Source organism: Leishmania major, chromosome 25, assembly GCF_000002725.2.
Source record: "Leishmania major strain Friedlin complete genome, chromosome 25".
Classification (NCBI taxonomy): Eukaryota; Euglenozoa; class Kinetoplastea; order Trypanosomatida; family Trypanosomatidae; genus Leishmania; species Leishmania major.
In genome coordinates, this window is record NC_007266.2 from 25,418 (window position 1) to 48,726 (window position 23,309).

Below are 23,309 nucleotides of genomic sequence, written 5' to 3' on the forward strand. Positions count from 1 at the left end.
GGCACGAAAAGCCGGAACGCATCAGGGTCGTAAAAGGAAAACGGCCGGTGGTAAAGATGAGAGCTATTGAGCAGGAGCCGCGTGCCAGCTGCCGGCACTGCAGAGTGTGCGGTCGTTGTGTGCACGCATCCGCCTATGTCCGCATTTCGAAAGAACAGGAAGAAATGTCAACATAAAAGGGGGCGACGACGCGTGTCTTCACCTCGAGGGTGCTATTCTTCTGCTCTGATACGCAGAAGGCACCATCCCCGTTCAAAGACACTCCGAGTGAAACACAGGGGAGCCACTACTTCGCGAAAAGAGAGGCGATCCACGGCAGCGCTGACATGGCTGGTGCTTGTCAGAAGCGTCACTGCCTGCTGACGGCTGCACCAAACGCTTGTCTCCCAACATCCTCCTCTACTCTCCTGCCGATTCTGTCAGCGACAAGAGCACCGGTTGCCTCTTCTGGTGTCCACATGGGTTATGGATCATTTGGTGTTTTACTTTCCTCAGGAAATGGTTTTCTTTCAGTGCTTAGTTACGTCGCCGTGGGTTCGAGTGCCCACCTCCCCTCCTAGCCACGGCAGTGCTTGATGCTACCCGACAACAGCACACCGCTCCCACACCCTTCAAACAACAAAAAGCAAATCCAGCCACTACAACAGCAACACAGCGACACACCTCCGTCTCGCGCAAACCACCGCATATCACCGCTCCCTGTTCGCAGTCGAGTCGATAGAGAGGTGGTGGTGCAGTCGCGGCCTACTCGAGGTGCGGCAGCAGCCTACTTCGTCAGCACATGGGGGAGGAGGAAGAAAGAGAGGGGAAGAAGATAAGAAGGCCACCCCGATCGTGCCTGAGGACTGGGGCACTACCATGTCCCCGCGCTAATTGCCAGTGTGCTGCTGGAGCACCGCGTTTGCCTCCTGAATCTTGGATAGAAGGGCAAAGTGGTCTGCCAGGATCTCGAAAATCTCCTCGCGGCTCATCTCAAGCAGCATACCCGTAATCTTCGCGGCATTGGACGACTCCAACGGCAGGATGCGGCTGTAAAGAAGCTCGCCAAGATAGTTCTTTTGCTGCTCTGGGGAAAGGGTGCTGAGGTAGTTCATGTCGACGCCGTCCTGGCGCTGCTGCGGTGGATACTGCTCGCGTGCCTGTGTGTAGCGGTTCGGCGGACGCATCGGTTCGCCTTGCATGAGGTGTGGCTCCATGACGGGGCGACGTATCATTGGACCAGACATGAACTGCGGCATCCCCATGTTCGGTGGCGGCGGTGGCGGCATCATGGGCGGCACCATGTGCGGGAACGGGTGCCGCGGCCACTGCTGCGGGAACGTGTTCATCAGGGGCGCCATACGGGACTGGTGGCGCATGGCCGCCCGGCGCTGCTGAAGCAGGCGGATGCGCATGTCTTTCTGCTCCGCGTGGCTCACATAGAGGGGCTTTGCTGAGTGCTCTAGAGGGTGCCCATTCAGGCTCCGCAACGCGGCGGAGGCGTGCTGCTTGTCCTCGAAGCAGACAAAGGCGAACCCCTTGAGGGTGCCATTCGGCTCCTTCATGATGGCGCATGATGTGATCTTACCAAACGGCTCGAAGATCTCGCGCAGCCTGTCGTCGGTGATGTCGTCAGGGAGGTGTTTTATGTAGAGGTTGCGGCCGTGGTTCTGGTAGAGGGAGGCGGCCTTCTTTTTCTCGCGGTCACGCTCGCTCTTGGAGAGTGCGCGGCACACAACGAGCTTGACTGCCTTCTCTGTCAGGCCGCTCTCCTCCGACTCGTTCAGCGCGGCGATGGCCTGGACGGCGGCCTGGTGCTCCTCGAACGCGACTAGGGCGAATTTGGTAGGAAACCGCGCGTGCTCGGAGAGAAACAAGGAATCTACCTTGCCGAATTCTTCCACGATCGCCTTCACGTCCGCCTCCGTGGCGGAAGCCGTGATGTTCTTGATGTAGATGTTCCGGAAGGATTTGGCAGCCATCGCCTCGCGGTCGACGCGACGGACAAAGGGTGCCACCACCACCTCGCTATCCCCCAACTTACTACCGTTCATCTCCAGCGCCGCCTTGGTGCCGTCGGCTGTCTCGAACTGCACAAAGCCGTAGCCTTTCGAGTTGCCCGCCGAGTCCAACGCCACCTTACACGAGAGCACGCGCCCGCACTTGGAAAAGGCCGCCTGCAGCTCCTTGGCATTAATAGCAGTATCCAGCTTCTTAACAAACACGTTGTTCATGCCGCTCTTGCGCTGGAGCGGGTCGCGGATGGAAAACATGACGCGGATTTGGCGCCCTGGTGCGATGCCCGTGTAGTTGAGCGCGTCGATCACCTTCTCTGCATCGGCGGTGGTCTGAAAGTTGACGTAGCCATAGCCTAAGGAGCGCTGCGTTGCCATGTCGCGGCACACCTTCACGGAGACCACGGGTGCAACAGTACTAAAGAGATTGTTGATCGCCTCCTCTGGGCGAGGCAGGTCGATCGGCAAGTCGCCGACGTAGACGGAGGTGCGTTGCGCTGGGGCCACCATTGCTGCTGTGTCCGTGTGCGGGATTCCAACACTATGACGCCGTTGATCTCCAAGTCTATGCGAGTTGTCGACGAAACGCCTGAGCTACCAGTAACGTCGCCCACGTTAACGCGGCTCGTGTGAGTTCTGGTGCGAAAAAGGCGTGGAGGAACGACGTGGTGCAAAAATAAAACGGAGGTGAATGCAGAAGCGACGAGAGGAAACGGAAGGGGGAAAGGCGGTGGTGGCGGTGTGTTGAGTGACTGCACACACACACACACACACACACGGAAGACAGAGATGACGACAATACACACGAAAACCAAAACAAAGGTGAAGTGGGATGAATACCGGAGGGAGGGGAGGGGCGGAGAGGGACAGGGAAAGAGAGAAAGTGTAGTGGAGAGGGTAGCGTCCAAGGATGAAGCTCATGCAGACATGGCTTCATGTGCGGTGTCGGAGGGAGCACAGCGGTGATTGTCGTCAATGCACCTGCAACAATGAGATCGTGAGGACGGAGACAGCGCCTCACGCATCTCGTCTTATTGCAAGCATGCATAGCAATGCTTCAAAAGCTTGCTCAGTCCGCACGTAGGATTCATTTCGTGTTTCTCAACGGCCCCCTTCTTGCTGCAGGAGATTGGACTTTCTTACACTTGTGCAAGTCGCGTGAAAGGAACAACAACACAGAGAGAAAAAATAAGGTGCAGCCACCGTCAACACGCAAGAACACATTCGTTGACATCAAGGCGAGTTGCGCGGTTGCGCAACATGCCTTAGAGGAACTCTCACACACAGACACACATCACAACAATGCTCGTTCTCTTTTTTTTCGTCTCGCCTTAAACGAAAAAGGGAGGATCTCTGCGAGGGTCACCACCGCCGCGCCACAGGGACGGCCGTCTTTTGTCTGGTAAATCTCTGTAAATACGAAAACACACACACACACTTACACTCACACACACACACACACACACACACACACAATCCAACGAGTTTCAAAGGCGGAGCAGCCCGAGGGAGAGAGGGGGGAGGGAAATAAGAGAAGGAGGGGCTATTACGAATCACAAAAGATGACCTCCATCCTGACCGCGCGAGTGGGGGCGGGGGCACACACAAGAGCTGCTAAAGTGACACGGGAGTACGTCACGCCACTGACGCAAGCTTCACAGTCGCCGTTTTTTTTTCTCACTTCGACGGTGGTTGATCGTGTCCAAGCAGCGTTGCGTCAGAAGAGGGAATATAAGAAAAGAGGTCACCAGCGTTCTCATCGCAGAGCTCGTCGAGAAACCAGAGGTCGTCTTCGAAGAACTCAAACTCGGCGTCGTCAATCTGCTCCTCGCCCTTCGCAGCGTATGATCTTGGCCCCGTAGCCATGGCCGACGTACCGACACCAGAAACCGCCCCGGCCGTCCACCTCGCCGGAATAGCGCTTAGTCTGCGAAACATCCGTCGCTGGGTTTATTTGCCAACCAGCCTCTGCTGTGAACTTCTCTGCCGTGCACCGACACGGAAGAAGCTCGTGCTAGTGGAAAGCAAGAGAACTTTGATCCGGTGATGCTAGGGAGAGGGCTGCAGCGCTGCGCCGTTCGAGAAAATCGCGCCGGCCACAAACGTAAGCGCACACACAGAGAATAGGGAAAGGCGAGAGCGGAAAGAGAGAGGTCGCAACGAACGCGTGTTCCGCATGGAGGCGCAGGTGGTCCTTTACGTGTGCGCAGAGGCATCCACGGTGGAAGAGAGGGAGGTGTTGTCAGGTTAAAATACGGCACACAAGGAAAGAAAAAGGTGAACCGATGCATATATCGGTGGATGCGTGGATGAGAGAGGAGGAGCAGAAGGCGAAGCGAGGGAGGGGGTGCCACTTCTCTGCTACTTAGGGTACAACAAAGAGCACAAGACGCCTGGGCAGAAGTGTAGTGGAACAGGGCGGAGTCCGATCCTGTCCGCGATCCCTCTGACATAGCTACCTCGGACTCCATGCGAAAGCAGGTAACTATTACAACGCCGGCTCTTTTCACGCTCAGCACTGCTGGAGGATACTAGCCCCCAGCGTAGGTGAACATATTTGTGCGCGTGTTTCTGATTAGCAACGCAGCGAAAGGGTGAGAAGCCCATGAATGGAAGCGATAAGCGCGCGAGGCAAACATTGCAGGGAAGATTCCAAATACAAATCATCCGTAGAGCCGATCGCCCAGGACCGAGTGCGACGATTGAAAGCAATCGATTGCCTTTCCTTTTCGGGCACGAGAGCAGTGAGAAGCGCGCCAGTGGGGTGCGACGGTCGAGCGGGAGGAGGGGTGCGGAAGGAGACTCTTTCACCGATGCACCACCTCAGCAGATATATGCTGGGAGGCGGCTTCACCAGGGCTGCATCGCTCACTTGCACAGGACGACCACCGCCCGTCACACCCGTTTCAGGAAGACCACGTAGATGAAGTACAGAAGAAAGAAGCCCATACAGCCGAAGGCGGCGGTGTGCTTCCACCCATAGCGGCCCATAACACTCTTAACGGAGCTCACCGCCGAGTTCACGCCACCGCGAGCCGTCTGAAAGACCTTGTCAAGCGACTTGAGCAGTTCGTTTTGTTCCTCCGCCTCACGGTTGAGGTGGCCGGCCATTGCTTTCATGTGCGCCACGCTGCTTCCGAGTGCACGTAGCATCGACTCATTCTCGCGGTGGATCTCTTCTTCCATATGCTCGTAACGGTTGGTCGGATTCGTCGACACCTTTGCTGCCTTCGAGTTCCCGTAGAGAGACGACTGCATCGTTCTTTCTCAAGTGTTAGCACCACCTCGAGAGCAGCGGGAAGATGCGGGGCCCGAGGTGCGTACAGTTGCTGGTGTGAGGATAGGGTACAAGTAGGTTCCTCTGCTCCACTCTTACAGGCAAACATGGGAGAGAGGGTGACTCTGACACAGGGACTGAAAAGCTAGCAGCACAATGCAGAGGGGTCGGGGTGAGGGTAAACGACAGAGTGACAATGGGATATGAGTCGACACACCTTTCGAGGAATGGATGGCAGCCACTAGTCGAAGCTCATTCCTCCGCGCACAGGTGCGAAGCAGCTCGCCCCAGCGGACGAAGTGTCAAGAGAGGTCGTCTACACAGCTCGTTGTTGTGCATCGACTGCGTGAACAGGCCGGGGAAAGCCGAACCATCATAGAGCCAGCATCAGTGCCCAAGGAACCAGAAGCGCGGCAGAAAAAGTGAGAGATCAGAGGATCTCGGCGCTCCCACACGATCGCATCCTTGGTCCGTTGGCGCGGAGGACTAGCGGAGTTTGTGTAAGCGTGGAATGATCTGCTAAACCCAACAACCACCGTGACAACTCGCAGTGCATCGACAAGGAGAAGAGCTCTCCTTTATACACAGGTCAGCTACAGCACAGTGCAGCACCGCGGCTCACAGGACGTAGCCGTCAAATTAAAAGTGTCCTGACCTTTTCTCCTCTTACTCCGCTGCATTGCCACACACGCGAACACACGAACGACCAAACACATCCGGCATTCCGCCGGACCAGCGACGATCTTCGACAGTGCGCACACGAACACACACACACACACACACATGCACGCAAACAAAAAAAAAACATATGTGCAAGTCGACACCACAGCATCCTTCATGGCAATGCTTCATCGTCCTCTACTAGGACTTCATCATCCGCCGAGCCCCAATGTTGCGGCGCCGAATGCGGCGCTTCTTGTCGTGCTCCATGCGGATGTCAATCCGGTAAGGCCGCTTCACGTTTGCCCCCATGCCGCCCTGAAAGGTGCGAGCAAAGAAGTTGCGGTATAATGCGCAGCACTGACTAAGCATGATTCAGCCTGTGTGGGTGAGGAAGGCGAGACGGGACGAGTAAGAGACACAGAAAAAGCAAAGAGGAGAACACAGCGTGGTGGTGGGAGAGGCAGAGAAGGGGGGAGACCGAGTACACTGGTGACAGGGACGCAGCGACGTGCGCACGAGAGAAAATAGGTGACTCAGGGAAGAACAACAGAGCAGCCCATTCTCTCGGGCGAGGGTCACGTAGAGGTGTGTACACTCGAGACGTCCGTTAAACATGCACCCCTCATGTGCCGTCAGTGCAGTGCACAACGGCGAATCCTCAACGCGGAATCGTGGTTTGAAGAGAGAAAGTCGCGGCTTCGAACCGCGTAGATCCGTTAGCTGGGATGCACATCAAGGCGTATGCTACACCCTACCGTTTCCTCATGTTTCCTTGCTTTAGCGTTCAGAACGCACCAAAGGTCTATTGAGCAACAGATGGAATGCACAGAGCTGCTGCACCACACCCCCCGCGCCACTGAAAGAGACATAAGCGGCCCAATGCGCAGCATGGGATGGGAGATGGGGGATGAGGCGACACTATCGACAGCGTGTAACGCGTGAGGCTCCAAGACAGACAGAGAGAGAGAGAGAGAGAGAGCAGAAAAAACACCCATCTAGAGAGAGACACCACCGCAGACGCACCCATCGTTGTCCACATACGCCCCTCTTTTTGTTTTGCACCGCCTCTGTCACAGGCCTGATCGTCGAAAGCTCTTCAACACCACACGGCGCAGTCGTGTTCCAAAGTTCTGCTGCATGCTTAGACATGGTAGTGAGAAACGAGTAGCCCAGCTTACTACCAAGTGTGGCGCAGGGGAACGCGGGGCGGCCTCCTCCTTTTCGCTCTCAAAGAGCCCACATTCCACCTTAAACCACGCTCTCCAATGCACCCCCTCCCCGCGGCCGGTCAGACCCCTCCCCTCCGCCCTCCACATCGCCTGGTGCAGTGCAGCGGCACGCACGCGCCACACCAAATGCGCCAGCTCAGCCATCTGAGAGCACGGCCTACGCCTCAAACTCCACACCCACACCCACACCCACACACCAGCAGGCCGTGCGAGGGCCGGGGGTGAGATGCCTTCGAGTCACGCGGACACTCTGCCCACCATGTGGAGGGTGCACACGCGTTCACGGTCGCAGGCCGCTCCGGCGCAACGCGTCGCCCCGGGCCGGCGCACCGACATCAGCAGCCATACATCGCCCTCAACGCCCCACGTCGTGTGTGCTTGGCCCTGTCACCACCAGGGGTGGTTGCGCATTTCGCAGGGAGAAATGGGAGGGGGGCGGCGGCTTGCTTGGCTTCCTCCCACACAGAGATCGCGGAGGATACTTGGGCCGGGTGAAGCCACGCGCTGTGGTGGTGACCACCTCACCCCCCCCCACACACACACATCGGCTCGCCGTCATCAAGGGGTGCGGGGAGCGCGAGAGAGAGACAAGTTTGTTGAGCGGTATGCTCATGAGGCGCCCGGCTGCCGCCGTAAGGAGCAGCAGGAAAAGCAAGACGCTCTCATTTCGCAGACCGAGACGTCCAAACTCAGCGGTTGTGTCCGAGCAATGAGAAGCGAACAAGCTACTAATCCGCAATCGCGGTATGCTCTGTGCCACGATCTCGGTGGCACACACTTGTACACCTGTCCTGCAACTCCGGGTGGGCACCAGCAGAGCAGCTGTCGGGACGCGTAGCGAAATCACAGTAGGAATCACTATCACTGTAGCGGCAATACCACAAATGCGCGTCCGTCGCATCCATAGCGAATTGCCGCACACGTGAAAGCAAACCAAGCATACTGGCACAAATCCATGTGCAGGCACAGACAACGTAGGAGACGAAGGGGAGCAGCGAGGACGCAGGCACTCGGAAGCGCCAGCAGCCTAGTCCTTCATTTTGGGTGATTGCGCCACAGAGAAGTATATGTTCACGAGCGACGACCCGACAACGATGACGATCATGCTCCAGACGAGCCACTGCGGGACGGCCGACTTCTTGTTCTCCCGCTCCTCGCGGCGCCTCAGCTTCTCGTCCTCGGTGAGACGCTGCTGGCTCTGGCGGCTGCGGGCGCGCATCCTCGCTACAGCTGAGGTGGGCATCGCGTCAAAGTAGGTAGAGTGTCTGCGAGGAAGTTCAGGTTACTCGAATTCGCGCAGCGACGAGGAGGAGGCAAACAGACCACTGACTGAGCACAAGAGGGCCAAACCAATAACGAGTCCACGCAGCCTTGGGTTGTCGAGAGAGAGGGAGAGAGATAAGAACGTCGCCGATGAGGCGTGTTTAGAGAGCGTGTGTGCCTGTGGCTGTGAAGGCGCATGTGCATCCGCGGCAGGGGAAGGAGCACGTGAGTGCGAAGGCGAATGGAGGCACGAGGGTTAGGAAGCAGAGGAAAAATAAACGGTGCACATGGGCTGCAAACGAATGGCATACGCGGCGCTCGCCCTTCAAGGGGCGGAGGTCAAGGAAAACACCACCGTCATACTGCTGCCTGGAGCCCCCAGAAATTCTCTACCCGCCGCGTGTGCCGTGTCGGGGAAAGCTATGGCAAACAAGTGCCGCAGGCGATGGCCTGCGTTCGCTGCCGTCAACAAGCGGCCTTTCGGCCGCTCGGCATCCCTTTTCTGCCTCTCTCCGGCTTTACTCAAATCTGTCGGTGTCCACCGGCCGGCGCCACCGTTATTCGACCTCCGTCGATGTGCACAGCCTCATAGAGACGGTACACATGCAGAGAAGTACACACACTCTCGCGTTCGGTGCCGTGTCACGGATTATCCGAATCGGCGGCTGCTGTCCGTGCTACGGAGCGAAACTGGCGCAAGTCGAAGAGCGGTAACTTTGCACGTAGTAAGCTGTCTCTCTCCTCAACCATGGCCGGCTTCGCACGAAGCACCTTGGCGGAGTCAACGCGGAAATACAAGTTGAACGGCAGTGCGAATGGCATGCGCTTGGCGTAGTCGAGAATCAGTCTTGTCGAGCGTTCCTCCTCCTCCGCATTCCACCAGAAGCACGCGTTCGGGTGCACGAGGCACGAAACATCGACGACCGGCTGCATTAGTCGGCAATTCACATCGGCAGAGCTCATGTCGCGCTCGATACTCCGAAAGGCACTGTGCAAGATGATTGTTGGCGCTAAAGGAAGCAGCTCCGGCACCCCACGCTTGAATCGCTGCGGCAGAGGTGTCTGAAACCACGGCTTCTCCGCCCCACTCGCGGTCATCATGCGGTGTTCTATGATTGTATCGTCTGCCTTGGTTTGCGATGAGGAGGATCGTCGCGCGTGAAACCCGCTACTGTACACCTCCGGCACATCCGGCTCACCTATTTCGCCTGGCACCAAATGTAGCGGCTGCTCCCCCCGCTCCACGGCGTACAGCTCCAGTACCTCCGCGATGACTTGCTGCACAACTTCGAGGTGCAGCTCCCACTCGGCGGCAGCCTCCTCGATCTGGTGCAGGGCGCGCGGGTCGTCGGGGTGGACGCGGAACTCGAACCCTATCGGTGTCACGACAAACGTGTTATGCTCCGGTGCATTCCAGATGCGCGGGTTCAGCTGAGCCGAGTTACGGCCCACTATGGAGAAGTCCGGCTCATGCCGCACCTCCACGTCGACGCCATCACGGCGCGCCACACGAGCAGCCGAGCGGTGTGCCAGTTGCAGCACCGCCGGGTTCGCCTGCACCTTGCCTTCAAAGTACACGTCGTTTGTGTGCCCATCCTGTCCACAGCGCCACCCGTGCTCTGCCAGGCCGGGGTTCATGCACAGCTTCGTGGAGTGTCGCGTTGTATCTCGGCAGAGCACACCGCACACCTTTGCATCCAATGCGACGAGCAGCACCGCGCGCTCCGCGTGGTTGAGCCGTATGGGCCCACTAAGCAGCTCGACGAGCTCGTCTCGCTGGAGAAACTTGAGTTCGTGCCAGTCGATGCCGAGCTTCTTGAACTTCTCCAAATGCTGTGTTAAATCGGACGCCATCTTGTACTGGCGGCGCCCGACGTAGCCGCTAAGCTTCTGCAGCAAGAGGTCTAATGAGGTGAAGCGGTTCTTGTCCGTCACAGTGTTGAACGAGGAGCTCAGAGTCATTTGCCGAGGCACCGCGTACCGCGGATGATACGCTTTCGAGGACGCGTAAGCGACATCCTTTACGGGCACCGGCGATATCTTCGCCACATAATACGTGCGTCGCATGTCCTTTCAGACACAGCCGGTGTTCGTTAGCGGAAGGGTGAACAGGACGAAGTAGTGGGTAGCGGCTGAACCGCTCTGCGACTCTTCTCGGAGAGTGTTTGCCCCTTCTATTCCACACCCTGTCACCTTCAGCACAGAGTGCATATACGCACGCGACGAGGAGTAGCCGGACACCGTGAAGAGCGCTAGTGGATCAGTCACTGTCTGGCGCGCACACACGCACTCGGAGAGAGTGGCGTGTGAAGAAGAGAAAGGAACGCATCGGTGTTTGCATGTGCGTGTCAGAGCAGGTTAACAGCACCGGGCACGCAACAGAAGAGAGACGGAAAGATGAGAAGAAAGGATACCAACGCCATTGGCGCTGAAAAGGAAGAGAGCCGAGAGCGGGAGCGGGGCAGTGGATGATATGCCGAGGAGACGCTACAACTCAGTGCAACCGATCGCTGAAGAACGACCAGCGGGGTAAGCGGCGCCACGTGTCGAGTGTTCAAGAAGAGTGGTCGTTCTCGGTGGGAAGCATTGCGCAGCCGTACAAGTGCACATACATCTAGAGACATACCCGCAACACTACACAAACGCAACCGCAAACACGAAATCACACACACGAGATAGTGAAGCAAACACAAACATCGGGAACCACGTGCGGTAGCGTGAACAAACAGAAAAAGTAGCGTCTTCAAAATGCATCCGTGCCACCGTGCCTAAACGGTGTGCATGCGCACATCTTTCACAGAGACAGCCAGGAAGAAGAGCGCGCCTGGACGTCCTTTTCGTTTTGTCTCCGTCATCGTGTCAGTCCAGCACGAACAAGTCCAGGCAGACACGCGCATGCGCAGCCACACACCCCACCCACCACGCTCCCGCTACGGCTACAGCTACAGCCTCGGCGTCTAGCACGAACGATCCCGCCGCCGAATCGGGGCCGCGTGCTTTACGGCTCCTCTCTTCCTTCTGCACGCCGTCGTCCGCGGTACCTGCGGCGCCGTCGGCGTCAGAGGGACATGGGGTGGTCGGCATGCCTTCACCTGAGCGCACCGCGTCTACGGTCCTGCTCCAGGGTCGAGGCGGTGGCCTCTGTCGTCGGTGTGTAGTAGGCGGTGGTCCAGGTGCATCCCGGATGAGGTCGTGGAAGAGGCTCGCCAGCGTCCGCCCAGCGCCCGGCCTGCATGCTATCTTCCGCACTTAGTCGCTGCAACCCGCGGCACCCCAATGAGCCCGCGTGGAGACGCCCCACATCGCAGCCCAGGGGGGGGGAGGGGCTCATATCGGCACGCACTTTTCCGCGCCTCTCGCCGGCCATCGCTCGCGCCCTGCTGACCTCTGGGCTTCCACGCTGGCATGGGGCACACCCTGCCAGCAGTGCTGCACACCGCGTCAAGCACCGTGCTCGCGCTTGCGGATCATGCGGCCTGTTTGCAGCACAACCTTGTTGCCGGTGGGGAGTGGGAGGCGCGGGGGCCGTTGCCAGGATGGCTTGCCAGCATGTGCCGGCGACAGATGGAGCGACACAATGAGCCGGTGTGGCGGCATCGGGCACCCCACGCTCTCCCGTGTGCACGCGCCTCTTACACAAGACCGCGTGTCAGGCGGAAGGCGGCCCGTGCATAGGACATGCGCCGGCGTGCAAGCCGCTCGCAGCTTGTCGTCCTAAAGGAGAGCACAACAGGAGGCGGATGCGTGTATGTGTCGAATCGCTGGCACGATCCGTAGTGAGCTGGTACACGCGGGCTCACGGCTGCAACTCTTGCTGGCGCAGCACAAGCCCAGACCCCCTCCCCGCGGAGAGGAAGAGTACGCACCCATGATGAACATGGTGGGCGAAGGAGGCAAACACGTACGGCTCGTTGCCTCGAGGGCGGGGTGGCAACGAAGGCGAGACAAAAGTGAGCAAAACGACACCGCGGGAGGGGCTGAGATAAAACAGGCGAGACAACGTCCCTTCGTTCACAACGGAAACACGCGCGCGCACACGAGAGAGAACGATATCGGAAAGAGAGGCGGAAATCCGAGAAGAGCGGGAGAGCCCAGAGAGCCAGAGGAGACAGCTTTTCATGCATTCATGCGCACCCCTCCCTCCGAGATCACGCACACCTCAATTCTTCGTCTCTGCTCCCCACCTTCCAGGCCACCTCCGCTGCGAGACTTACAACCAGGGCTATCCTACACACACGCCTCGGGCGACTCTGCCGCGAAAATCCAGAGAGGACATGTGGTGATAGTAGTGAGGTGCCTTCATGTTCTGTAGCGGTCCAGAAAAACAACGACGGGTGTGTTCACGCGCAGAATCGCGAGAGAGAGAGAGAGAGAGAGAGACGCTTTCGGAGCGTGATAAGAGAGGGAAAGCAAGAAGAAAAGAGCCGCGGAGCTCCAGCAACAAAGGGGACGAAGTGGATCGAGGACGCCGCAGCCCTGCATCCGAGTCTTGTCTAACGGTGCCTCCTCTTGCACCCCTTGCTAGTTTGGACGGGTGCTTGTGTGTCGGTGTGTGCAGGCCTATGCGCGGTGGCCCTCCTCTCTGCCAGCTGCCAAGTGCCCGCTCGTCTCCTCCTCAAATCAGTACACCGAAAACGAGAAAACGTTTGCCGTGCTCCGTGTGTGCATCATCGTCACTAGGCGTGTGAAAGAGTCACTGCAGCACCAGTCTTATCAGAACTTTTCCTTCTTCAGTGCACACAGTCCATCCAGTTGCACAAGATGCTTTCCGATCCACACCTCACAAACGACGCGACTCACATGGAACTAGAGCACCTTTGCCGCGAGCAGCTTGTCGTAGAACTCGTCTACCGTCTTCACCTTAACGCCGGCCTTGCGGGCGGCGGGTTCGGTCACGGTCTCCGTTGAGAGGCGGGGCGTGATGTCCACGCCGAGTGCCTTCACGTCCTTCGTGTCGATGGGCTTCTTTCGCGCCTTCATGATGTTTGGCAGCTTCGGGAAGCGGGGTGTATTGAGGCGCAAATCTGCCGCCAGAACGCACGGCATCGACAGCTCCACCACCTGCCGGCCGGCGTCCACCTCACGCGTCACAGTTACCTTCTTATCCTTCACCTCTACCTTGGAAGCAAAGGTGCCCTGCGGGACGTCTAACAGCCCGGCGAGCAACTGCGCGGTGCACCCGAAGTCACCGTCAACGGCCTGCTTACCCAGCACCCAAATATCCGGCATGATCTCCTCGTGCAGCTTTTGAAGTATCTGAGCCACCGCCAGCGGTTCCACGGAGTCCACTGCGGTGTCCGGGATGACAACATGCACGGCTTTATCACACCCAAGGGCCATGGCTGTGCGCAGGACCTCCTCCGCCTTCTTGCCACCAATCGTGATGGCCACCACCTCATCCGCAATTTTCTTCTCCTTGAGCTGTATCGCCTCCTCGATCGCAATTTCGTCGAAGGGGTTCACGCTCATTTTCGAGTTGGCCGTCTGCACCTTGTTGTCTTTCACGCGCACCTTGACCGTGTAGTCCACGACGCGCTTCACGCACACCGCAACCTTGAGGTAGTTCGGGATCGTGCGGAACATTGTGCCGATGATCGTGGGAGGAACAGGGAGGCTTCTACGAACGCTTGGCAATCGAAGTCCTACGTGTGCAAGCTTTTGGAGACACAGTGGGGGAGGGAGCGAGTTCCTCCAGAAATAGGTTTGCGTAGGCGCACGTCGAGGGTGCGTGGTTGTGGTGGGTCCCACGAGTGAGAAGCGGAAAATAGGGAAGGGGCGGGTGTCAGGTGTACTGCAGGTGGCACTTTCTTGCTGGGATGCACTATCGTGAGGAGGAAGCAGTGAGGTGAGGAAAAGAGGATGGCGGATGCGCGGGCGCCCGTGCACATGTGTGATGTCGGGAGGGTGGAGGCGAGAAAAGAAAAAGAGGTGCCATGGTAATCCGCATGACTAGCATGAGGGAAGAGGGCCATCAGCAACGCAGGTGCAGCACAGCGCGGGCTGCGAGGAAACGATAGGTGGTGATGACACACCTGCGCACACGATCGCACGCTCAGGGCACGTTCGCCGCAACCGATGTGGAAGCCACATCTTCGCGACGGCGATCCGAACCACACGCATACTCGCCCTCGGCAGACCACAGCACCCGCCTTTCGATCCCTCCGCAGGTCGCACCGCGATCCCGCACCCCACCACCACTACCACACACACATACACATAAAAAAAAGCGAAAGACTTCGTACACCTCACATTTTTTTTTCGTGGTAGGGAGGGAGCGCGTGGCTGCGCACATCTTCATGGAAGTGTGGCTGGATGTAAGTGAGCGAGGTGCATCGTTCAAAGGCAGGGCTTCATGGACGCTTGACCCTCTCCCTCCGCCTCTCTGCGCGTGTAAGCACACAACGGCACACGCCAATGCGAATCAAACAGTAGCGAGAGAATGAGCGGCGCCCCATGCCCATGCACCACTGCACACAAACAAAGGAGAACAACGAAAGCGCGCACGGCACAGAATGTGAGCGAGATAAGGAAAAGACTGTGAGCACAACACACACACACACACATATATATATATATATATATCAAAACGCCGACGACAACACGGCAGCACCAAACCTCTCACGGCAAACAACACGTCATTCATTTCTTTGTCGTTTGGTTAGTTATTGCTCGCTTATGTGGAATCCGCGTCGCAAGCATGGCACCAGACAGGACTCACCATGCGATGGCACTCCGCAGCAGGGCGGGGCTACGAGCGCTTTGGTTTTGTGCGCTCTAGAAAAAGAACGGTGCAGAGAAGGCCCAGTACGCACACGGTTCGGCTTTCTGTCGCCGTGCTGCCATGCGTTCCGCTCTCCGCCTTTTCGAGCGTTTACCCGACCACTTTTCTCAAACTTGGCAGAGGTACTCGCGCGCACACGCACTGAGGAGTACAGAGAAGAACTCGCTCAGCACGCATCAGTGCATGTGCGCGTGCATTCGTGCATCTTCACTTCTTCCTTAGAGAGCGCATGCTAGTCTTGCCGTTGAAGCCCGGCTTGCGCATGCGAATCGACTTGGGCGTCACGGTAACTAGCTCATCATCCGTGACCCACGCGACGCAGTCCTCGAAGTTGTAGCGTGCCGCGCTGTAGGCGCCCCTTTTGCTGTTCGCCTTGTCGTTGGCGTTGGCCCGCATCCCGCCAAGCTGCTCGTTGCGCTTGCACACGTTCACGCCCAGGTTCTGCAGCGCTGTCTTCTGGTTCTCACCGACGATCTGGCCGTAATGCACCTGGTCGCCAGGGAGGACAAAGAAGCGTCCCTGCGTGCTGAAGCCGGAGAGCGACCAGTCCGTCACCTCACCGTTGTCTACGGATATAAGAGCACCCGTGTCCCGCTCCGTTTCGATGGCGGCCATGGGACGGTACGAGTCGAAGTGATGGTTCATTACACCGTCACCACCAGTGAGGGTGTGGAACTTCAGCGGCACATTCGACATGAGACGCACCGGCATCACGCACTCCATGAGGACGCGCCCGTTTGAGAGCGGCTCGATCTCGCCGATTTCGCCCATCTTGGAGCTCAAAAACGAAACGACGGCAGACACCAGGTTGTCTTTGAACTCCAGCAGCAGCCGCTCGAACGGCTCGCACTCCACCCCGTCGATCACGCGCGTGAGCACCCGCGGTGCCTGGATCTCGAACTCGTACCCTTCGCGCCGCATGTCTTCGATGATGACGGACAGATGCAGCGGGCCGCGGCCGTACATAGTGATCTGTTTGGCGTTAAGACTCTTGAGCTGCAGAGCAGTGTTCACCATTGCCTCCCGGTCGAGCCGGCGCTGGATGGCGGTGATATTTCCCATAGACTCCGCCGCCTCCTTGCCCTTCCAGCTAGCCTCACTCTCTTGCAGGACAAGGCTGTACGTTGGGTCATCAGGTTTCTTGTACGGGAACAATTTCACCGCGCCCTGCTTGCCGATCGTGCCACCAATCTTTAGCGGCACCTTTATCCCGATCGGCTCCTGTAGCTCGAGGATGCAGATGTCACCGTAGCTGGCGCTCGTCACCGGCATCTTCTGCACACCACAGTAGAGGTGAATGGACTTGACCAAGGCGTCCGTTTGCTTGTCCTCGAGCGCCACCGTGACGACGTCGCCGGTCTGCACGGTGCCGTTGTAGATGCGACCAATCGCGAGCTTCGTGTTGTTCTTCTCGTCTTCGTCCACCTGGGCGACTAGCATCTGCAGGGCTTGATCGTCATCCGTCTTGGGTGCAGGCACTGTGCTGAAGATGGTGTCGAAGAGCGGCGTCAGCGTGCCCTCCTTCTTGGGATCCTCGTTCATGTACCCGCTGCGCCCAGAACCGTACAAGAACTTCATATCCAGCTGGTTCTCATCTTCTGCTGCTTCCAGGAACAAGTCCTCGACGGCCTGTTCCGTCTTGGCAATGTTGAGGTCGTCTTTGTCGATCTTGTTGAGACATACAATAGGTCGCAGGTGGAGAGAAAGGGCCTTGCGCAGGACGTAGCGCGTGCCAGGACGTACACCCTCCTTCGCATCCACCAAGAGGATAATGCCCTCGACCATCTGCAGCGCACGCTCCACCTCGCCAGAGAAGTCCAGGTGACCAGGTGTGTCCACAATGTTGATGCGACGCTTTCCATTGTCCAGGAGGATGGCCGTATTCTTGGCCAAGATAGTGATGCCGCGCTCCCTCTCCTGATCCTTGCTGTCCATCACGCGATTGTGCGCGTTCGCCACGGTGCCGGACTGACTCAGCATGCTGTCCACGAGGGTCGTCTTGCCGTGATCCACGTGGGCGATAACCGCGATGTTGCGCACGTCATCCCGCGTGTGCATCCATCGCGCCAGCGCCGCCGAGACGCACAGAGAAGACGCGAAAAATCGGCGCATTCGTCACCGCAAAGCAAGGACGGAAGCGAGGGCGAGTAGGCGCAACACAAGGAAAGGCACTAGAGCAGGCGCGATGTGTCGGTATGCGTAGTGGCCCTCATCGACAGTGTCGGCTGACGGTAGCTCCCTTCACGCACGCAGAAGGCAGGGGCAAAACAAAATGAAAGACACAGCTCAGTAGGAAAATCGAGCGGCACACACATGGCCACACGCACGCACAAGGACGCGAGCCACGCAAGAGCAACAAAGGATGTCATCACCAACGAGCGCGCCGCATCGCCATGTGGGGCGAACAATCAAACACACCAAACGAAGAGTGGGGGGTGCAGATGAAGGTAGTAGGTCCGTCGCACAGCACCACGTGTGAGACGAGGGACGCCGAAGGAGGTGGTAGTAGTCAGCCCGCGCACCTCTTCGTTTCACGCGCCACGAAAGGGAGTGCCGCTCTGGCTCGTTGCCTCGCTCATGAGCGGGTGGTCGCGTATCATGCGAGAGCACAGCAGCGCAGCCAGATGTGTGGCCCATGTGGAGACGCTGGTAAACTCCGTAACCTCACGTTCAGTTGCATCAAGGTAGACAAGTCGTCTACCTTCTCTTTCCCGCTTTCGGAGGGGTGGACCAGCATTCACGGAAAAAAAAGAAGAGAACGCAGGCAAGGAGGGGAGAGCGTACGGTGCCTTAGCCGACAATTAACCTTATGCACCAGCACCAAAGGAGAACCAGGGGTGACGGAGAGTGGGTAGACGGCACCAAATCGCATGGAGCCTGGAGAGAGCGAGGTAGGAGCAGGTTGATTGCAGGGTTCACGACACGACGGCTTGTGAGGCTCCTTGCTCATTCTCCTTTCCATCTTTCCCCGCTACCCTCTCCCCAAGCACAGACACGCAGCCGCCATCACACCACAACACACGGCAGCACACAGCACTTCTGCGCAGCACACACACACACACACAAAGCACCAATAGAAGCAGGTTGCTATCGACTAGTACTGCAGGTCCAGCATAGTCACGTCTACCATGAGTTCATTCACAGGAATCGTTTCGACGGCGCCATCCGGCCATACGCGACGCACCAGCATTCGAATCTTACGCTGCAAGAGGTCGTATTTGGCCATCATCACCGGGTCTACCGCGAGAGAGCGCGGGTTGGTGCAGCGCTCCGCCGTTTCGACAGAATCCAGACCAGAACCGGTACCGGGAAGCGACATGGCGGCGCCGCTGGCGATCTGCTTGGCGCGCTCGCCGATAATGCGGGCGACCTCGAACTTGGTCAAGTACAGACCACTTCGCCGCTCCACAAACGGTGTCACCGCGGTCGAGTAGGCCTCCACACTCTTCGCCACCTCGGCGTCGAGCACTTCGGATCGCAGCATTGTCTACGCCGTGTCGGTCCGGCGCGTTTGCTCAAATGAGCTGAGACGTGATAGAGGGAGAAGAGGGAAACGGACAAGAAAGATCGGCGCCAGCGACAACTGTGGTGGCGCTGTTGTTACGCTACAGGCTTCGCCTATAGGGAACGTGGATAGACTCTGTGGCTGCACAGGTGAGCATGTGTACCCCAACGTATAGATGTGTTGGTTGCGATGCGACGTGGGAGGGAGGGAGGGGAGGGGGGGGGTGAAGTGTGTCGTTTGCAAGCGGCAATCCACAGGCGAACAAGATGAGAAGGCGCCGGGGTGTACATGGATGGAACAAAAAGACGCGCGAGCTGTGGCGCAGGAGGGTCCCAGCGTCCCGGAGAACAACATGACGGAGTCACTAAGGAGCCACGCCGTTGGAGTAACAGCATTACTACCACGACGGCGCTAAATGCAGGTGTTGATGACACATCATCATCCTACCTCTGCCCGGAAAAAACGTCCACACCGGACTACCACAGGAAAAGGGTGGCGGACGCGGGTTGCGCGCAAAGCATTAAAATACGACATCTCCTTCGCGCCGTATTTCTTTTCGGGGAATGCGAGTAGTATGCGGCAGCGGCATGGTTGCGTTTCGGGACACATTCGTCACTTCCGCATCACTCCCACCTCTTCTCCTCAGCCAACGAATCCATGTGGGAAGTCAGCCTTTACCTTGGGCACGACTCGCACCTCTGACACACACACACACACACACACACATGAATGCGACAGCACGCGGGCACGTACCGCTACGCTAGCACCTCCTCGAGACCCTCGACCGCGCAGCTGAGCGAGAACAAGTCAAGCGGCGTGAGAGACACCTCCACGGCAAAGGACTTCGTCTGATGCTCTTCGGATGCAGTCGAAGCGTTCGTCATGAGTGTGTGACATCGAGGAAGAAGTTGCTCACGAAGGGCACGCAGCAGCTGGCACCATGCGCAGCGCACAGAGGCATCGTTATCGTCAGCCGCTGACATCGCAGCCGGCGTGCAGGATGAGCGAATCCATGTCTGCTGACTCACCTCCACGCGCACAAAGTTCAGCGCAACAACGAGCGGGTCCACAAAGCCGCTCGTGCCCATCGACACCTGCGTGAGGAAAGCTTGGACGCATTCCCGAATCACCAAAGGCATCAACGAGTGCACCGGTGATGCCTGTCCCTCGGTGAGATGATTGCCCTCGCTTTGCGCCGCACGCCACTCACGCAGCAACTCTTCAAGAAAGAAGCGGGCGATGGACGGGTAGGGGCAAAGCGCAATCAGCGAGCCGTGCATGCGGACCCGCGTCCGCTCCTCGAGTCGCTCCAGGAGCTCCAGTGCCACCGTGCGAGCCATTCGTCGGTGTTCATCGACGGGGCACAGAGCGGAGATCGTTAGCAGCTCCCTTGCCACAGCAAAGAGCGCCTCATAGCGCCTCGTGTGGCACGAGTCGAGCCCCCCTTGCCCACCGGCCTGCAGCTCGCGGAGCTGCGCCTCTTCGGCACAGCAGAGCGTGTACTTGGGCACAGCGGATAGAAGATCGTGCAAAAAAAGGAAATGCCGCAGGAGCGCGGCTGCACTGCGCGCGCAACGCAGAGCTACAATGTACACATCTGCGACACCGAGAAGCAGCGACGAAGCGGACACCGAGTAAGCGAATGACGGCTGCGCCGCCGCCGTGAGCTGGTGCCGAAGCATGTCAGAGAGAAGCAACAGCGCTCCCTGTCGGCACAGCGGCGAAGAAAAGCACTCCTCCGGAGACCCTGCCGCGGCCTCCCCTGAATGGGCATCCACTGCGTCCAGTGCCACCAGCGTGGACGCCTCTACTTCTCGATCGTGCTCCACTGCGAGGCTGGCTGCGGTGCTGTCCGGTGGCGCGGTGCCCCTCTCGACGTCAGCGAGGTGCAATGTGCCGCGATGGCGACCGGAGAGCCCGGAAGCCTGCACAGCAGCTAGGGCAAACGAAAGAGAGTCGCCGGAGGGGTAGCAGTGCACCTCGCCCGCAACCCCGCGGAGGCGCGCGAGACATTGGGTGAAACTGGCGCCGAGGTCGCCGTCCACCTCCGTCTCGGATGGGGCTTGACGCCCAGCTGCCACGTTGCTCGGGGCAGTCGGGCTCATCTCTTGCAAAAAGCGTGCGCGCCACTGTTGCAGGGTGGCGGTCGTTGACCCTCGAAGAGGTGGTCGTGGCAAAGCCAGGGAGGGACAGACTTCTGTGCTGCACAGTGTAGCGTACGCTGCCAGCAACAGCGCGCCGACTGCATCATCTTCGTCGCCTGTAGTGCTGTGGAGCGCGACGACCAGACGCACGAGCTCCTCGCGCACGCGGTACACATGAAGTGCCTCGAGCAGATCCCTCTGCTGCTCTGCGGGCTTGCTTTCGGTGTCATCGTCCGATGCCAGGCCTGGCGCAGTCGGTGAACGATCTAGTGGGTTCGAAGCTCTGACCGTGGTAGGCTCCGCGTCGCGAAGATGCAGGCACGGCAGAACCGAGTGCACGAGAAAGGGGACGAGATCACGCGTCCATGCTTGCATTGTAGCGTGCACGCGTGCAAGAAAAAAGCCCTCGTCTACACAAGCAAACGTATCCGACCTCTCCGAGTGTAGAAGTCGGCGCTTACGCTCCACCGTATCCAAGTACAGAGCCACGTACACGCGTGACGCCAGGACCACGTACAGCGACCCCTGCGCAGGCGAAGGGCACGGCATCGACACCGACAGGAGGGAGCTCATCAGCTCCCGTGCGCCCGTCAGCCGCCCCTGATGAGAGCCACTGTGCGTCAGAAGATCATCGAAAGGCAGCGCGCTCAGCCATGCGTACTCATGCACAAGCAACTCCAGAGCTGGCACGCCTTCTGCCGGAGCGGCGGCAAACGCCCATGCCGCTGTTGTCGCAGCGTCTGCGCTGTCCATGTAGGGCAGCGGGCCTCTCGAGGGAGGGTGAACCAGCTCGGATGGAGGGAAAGGGAGGGAGGGGGAGTATATGGAGCAAAAAGGCCCAGAGAAATGACGCACAGTGAGAAGCAGAAACAGGGGGGAGGGGTACCATGACCAGGGAAGGAGGGGCTGCACAGAAAAGCCAAGGAGCTGCGAGGGAGCTTCATGCTGCACCGCTGAGGTGACGAAATCAACACCTCCACGATGTCTATTCCGCTATTGCCACTAGCGTCTACCGGAGGGAAACAGGCGAAACAGAAAACGATACACGTCCCGAGGGGCAATGCCACTCGGCACACCTTGCATCCAAAGGTGTGTTATCCATCAGGCAGGAGGAGCAGCAAAAAGCGCTCCTGAAGTGCCCCTCCCTATCCTCCCCTCCCCCCCACACACACACACAAACAAACAAACACACACGAATCTGTCCTTGATGGTGCCGTGGCAAGCTCCACAAACCCCCTCCTCGCACCTCGGGACGGCCGCCCCCCCCCTTCACCCCGAAAGACTCGCAAAAAGAATGGCACACATCAACGAGGACACCTCGTGCTGCTCGCGTTTGGACAACCACAGTAGATTAGCAGCCTATGCTGTGACAGCCACGCACACAAAGGCGCTCACCCGCGCGGCAGCGATACACGCGGGAACCGAAAACAGTCACTCTACACATTCAAGTGCTTCATATCCACGACATTTTCTTTCGCTTATGCCCCGCAACTTGTCACCGGCGGCCGAGAGAGACTGCTGCGTTCACGGCCCCACGGCTGCAAGACAGTCAGCTGCGCGGCAACATTTGCGAGGGGGACTGAATGACACCGTCCAGCACCAGCTCATCCTGCCTCGAAACTGCCTCGTCGTACCGGCGCTTCAACTCATCATACTTGCGCTCCAGCATGGCGCACTGCAAAGCAGAGGCAGCGGTTTGCTTCTGGTTGGCCTCGGCCTGCTCGCCGAGAGCGCGCCGAAGCTCTGACACCTGCGCCGCCGTACTATGCTGCTTCACGACGAACGCTTCTTTCAATTTGCGTGCTTCCTCAAGGCACCGCCTGGCGTGGGCAGCCACCGTGGCCTCTGAGTCAAAAGCCCGTGGTGTCAAGTCCACGCGCTCGTCTAGGATGATACGGGAGCGAATATCAGCCATTTCAAAAAGCAAGTCGTCCAGGATGACAAACACCTCTCGGGCATCGGCAGCCGCAGACGACTCGTCGCGGCTCACGTCTGCCGTCGCACTAGGCGTCTCCACCGGTTGCAGAGACACCTTTGGACAATGTCGTGCATCGCAAGCGAGGAGCGACGCGTTCGCGCGTCGGAGTCGCAGTACTTCGTCCTGCAGCATTTCAATCGTTTGACTCAACTCGGCGTTGCGGGCAGCTGCCGCCTCCACCTCGAGCGACAAGAGAAGTGTGTCCGCTGCATCCGCCATGTGCCGGAGGCTCTGTGGTTGACAGAGAAAGAGAGAGAGGGAAGCAGAGAGCACTGCAGCATCAGCGCGCCTCTGCTGTTTCTATGTCGATAATACCCCACCAGCGGCGCCAGTGGTGGAATAACAAAAGGAGCAGCTCGCGTCGTCGAAAGGTTAGCCTCGCCTTCCCTTTGGCTCTATGAAGGATGCCGCGTTGCGTTGAATCGGATAGTAGAGTTGCAAGAAGACACCTTACGCGGCTTCACCCCTGCGCACG

The 23,309-nt window shown here is 58.5% G+C and overlaps 9 protein-coding genes across 9 annotated transcripts; all 9 read right to left on the reverse strand.

Moving 5' to 3' along the window:
* Window positions 1-869: 869 nt before the first annotated feature.
* Window positions 870-2,504, reverse strand: PABP3 (poly(A)-binding protein 3; the record flags this gene model as incomplete). Its single annotated transcript, XM_001683708.1, has 1 exon — window positions 870-2,504. One exon carries the CDS (start codon window positions 2,502-2,504, stop codon window positions 870-872), a length of 1,635 nt encoding a protein of 544 aa, XP_001683760.1.
* Window positions 2,505-4,889: 2,385 nt separating this feature from the next.
* Window positions 4,890-5,252, reverse strand: LMJF_25_0090 (putative Qc-SNARE protein; the record flags this gene model as incomplete). Its single annotated transcript, XM_001683709.1, has 1 exon — window positions 4,890-5,252. One exon carries the CDS (start codon window positions 5,250-5,252, stop codon window positions 4,890-4,892), a length of 363 nt encoding a protein of 120 aa, XP_001683761.1.
* A 2,938-nt stretch (window positions 5,253-8,190) lies between these two features.
* On the reverse strand, window positions 8,191-8,406 carry LMJF_25_0100 (conserved hypothetical protein; the record flags this gene model as incomplete). Its single annotated transcript, XM_001683710.1, has 1 exon — window positions 8,191-8,406. One exon carries the CDS (start codon window positions 8,404-8,406, stop codon window positions 8,191-8,193), a length of 216 nt encoding a protein of 71 aa, XP_001683762.1.
* A 662-nt stretch (window positions 8,407-9,068) lies between these two features.
* LMJF_25_0110 (conserved hypothetical protein) lies at window positions 9,069-10,493 on the reverse strand (the record flags this gene model as incomplete). The annotated part of the gene is made up of 1 exon (XM_001683711.1): window positions 9,069-10,493. The coding sequence occupies one exon, from the start codon at window positions 10,491-10,493 to the stop codon at window positions 9,069-9,071; it is 1,425 nt and encodes a 474-aa protein (XP_001683763.1).
* Window positions 10,494-13,232: 2,739 nt separating this feature from the next.
* Window positions 13,233-14,009, reverse strand: LMJF_25_0120 (putative electron transfer flavoprotein; the record flags this gene model as incomplete). The annotated part of the gene is made up of 1 exon (XM_001683712.1): window positions 13,233-14,009. One exon carries the CDS (start codon window positions 14,007-14,009, stop codon window positions 13,233-13,235), a length of 777 nt encoding a protein of 258 aa, XP_001683764.1.
* Window positions 14,010-15,414: 1,405 nt separating this feature from the next.
* Window positions 15,415-17,319, reverse strand: LMJF_25_0130 (putative elongation factor; the record flags this gene model as incomplete). The annotated part of the gene is made up of 1 exon (XM_001683713.1): window positions 15,415-17,319. One exon carries the CDS (start codon window positions 17,317-17,319, stop codon window positions 15,415-15,417), a length of 1,905 nt encoding a protein of 634 aa, XP_001683765.1.
* A 982-nt stretch (window positions 17,320-18,301) lies between these two features.
* LMJF_25_0140 (conserved hypothetical protein) lies at window positions 18,302-18,691 on the reverse strand (the record flags this gene model as incomplete). The annotated part of the gene is made up of 1 exon (XM_001683714.1): window positions 18,302-18,691. The coding sequence occupies one exon, from the start codon at window positions 18,689-18,691 to the stop codon at window positions 18,302-18,304; it is 390 nt and encodes a 129-aa protein (XP_001683766.1).
* Window positions 18,692-19,467: 776 nt separating this feature from the next.
* On the reverse strand, window positions 19,468-21,609 carry LMJF_25_0150 (conserved hypothetical protein; the record flags this gene model as incomplete). Its single annotated transcript, XM_001683715.1, has 1 exon — window positions 19,468-21,609. One exon carries the CDS (start codon window positions 21,607-21,609, stop codon window positions 19,468-19,470), a length of 2,142 nt encoding a protein of 713 aa, XP_001683767.1.
* A 796-nt stretch (window positions 21,610-22,405) lies between these two features.
* On the reverse strand, window positions 22,406-23,053 carry LMJF_25_0160 (conserved hypothetical protein; the record flags this gene model as incomplete). The annotated part of the gene is made up of 1 exon (XM_001683716.1): window positions 22,406-23,053. One exon carries the CDS (start codon window positions 23,051-23,053, stop codon window positions 22,406-22,408), a length of 648 nt encoding a protein of 215 aa, XP_001683768.1.
* Window positions 23,054-23,309: the final 256 nt, after the last annotated feature.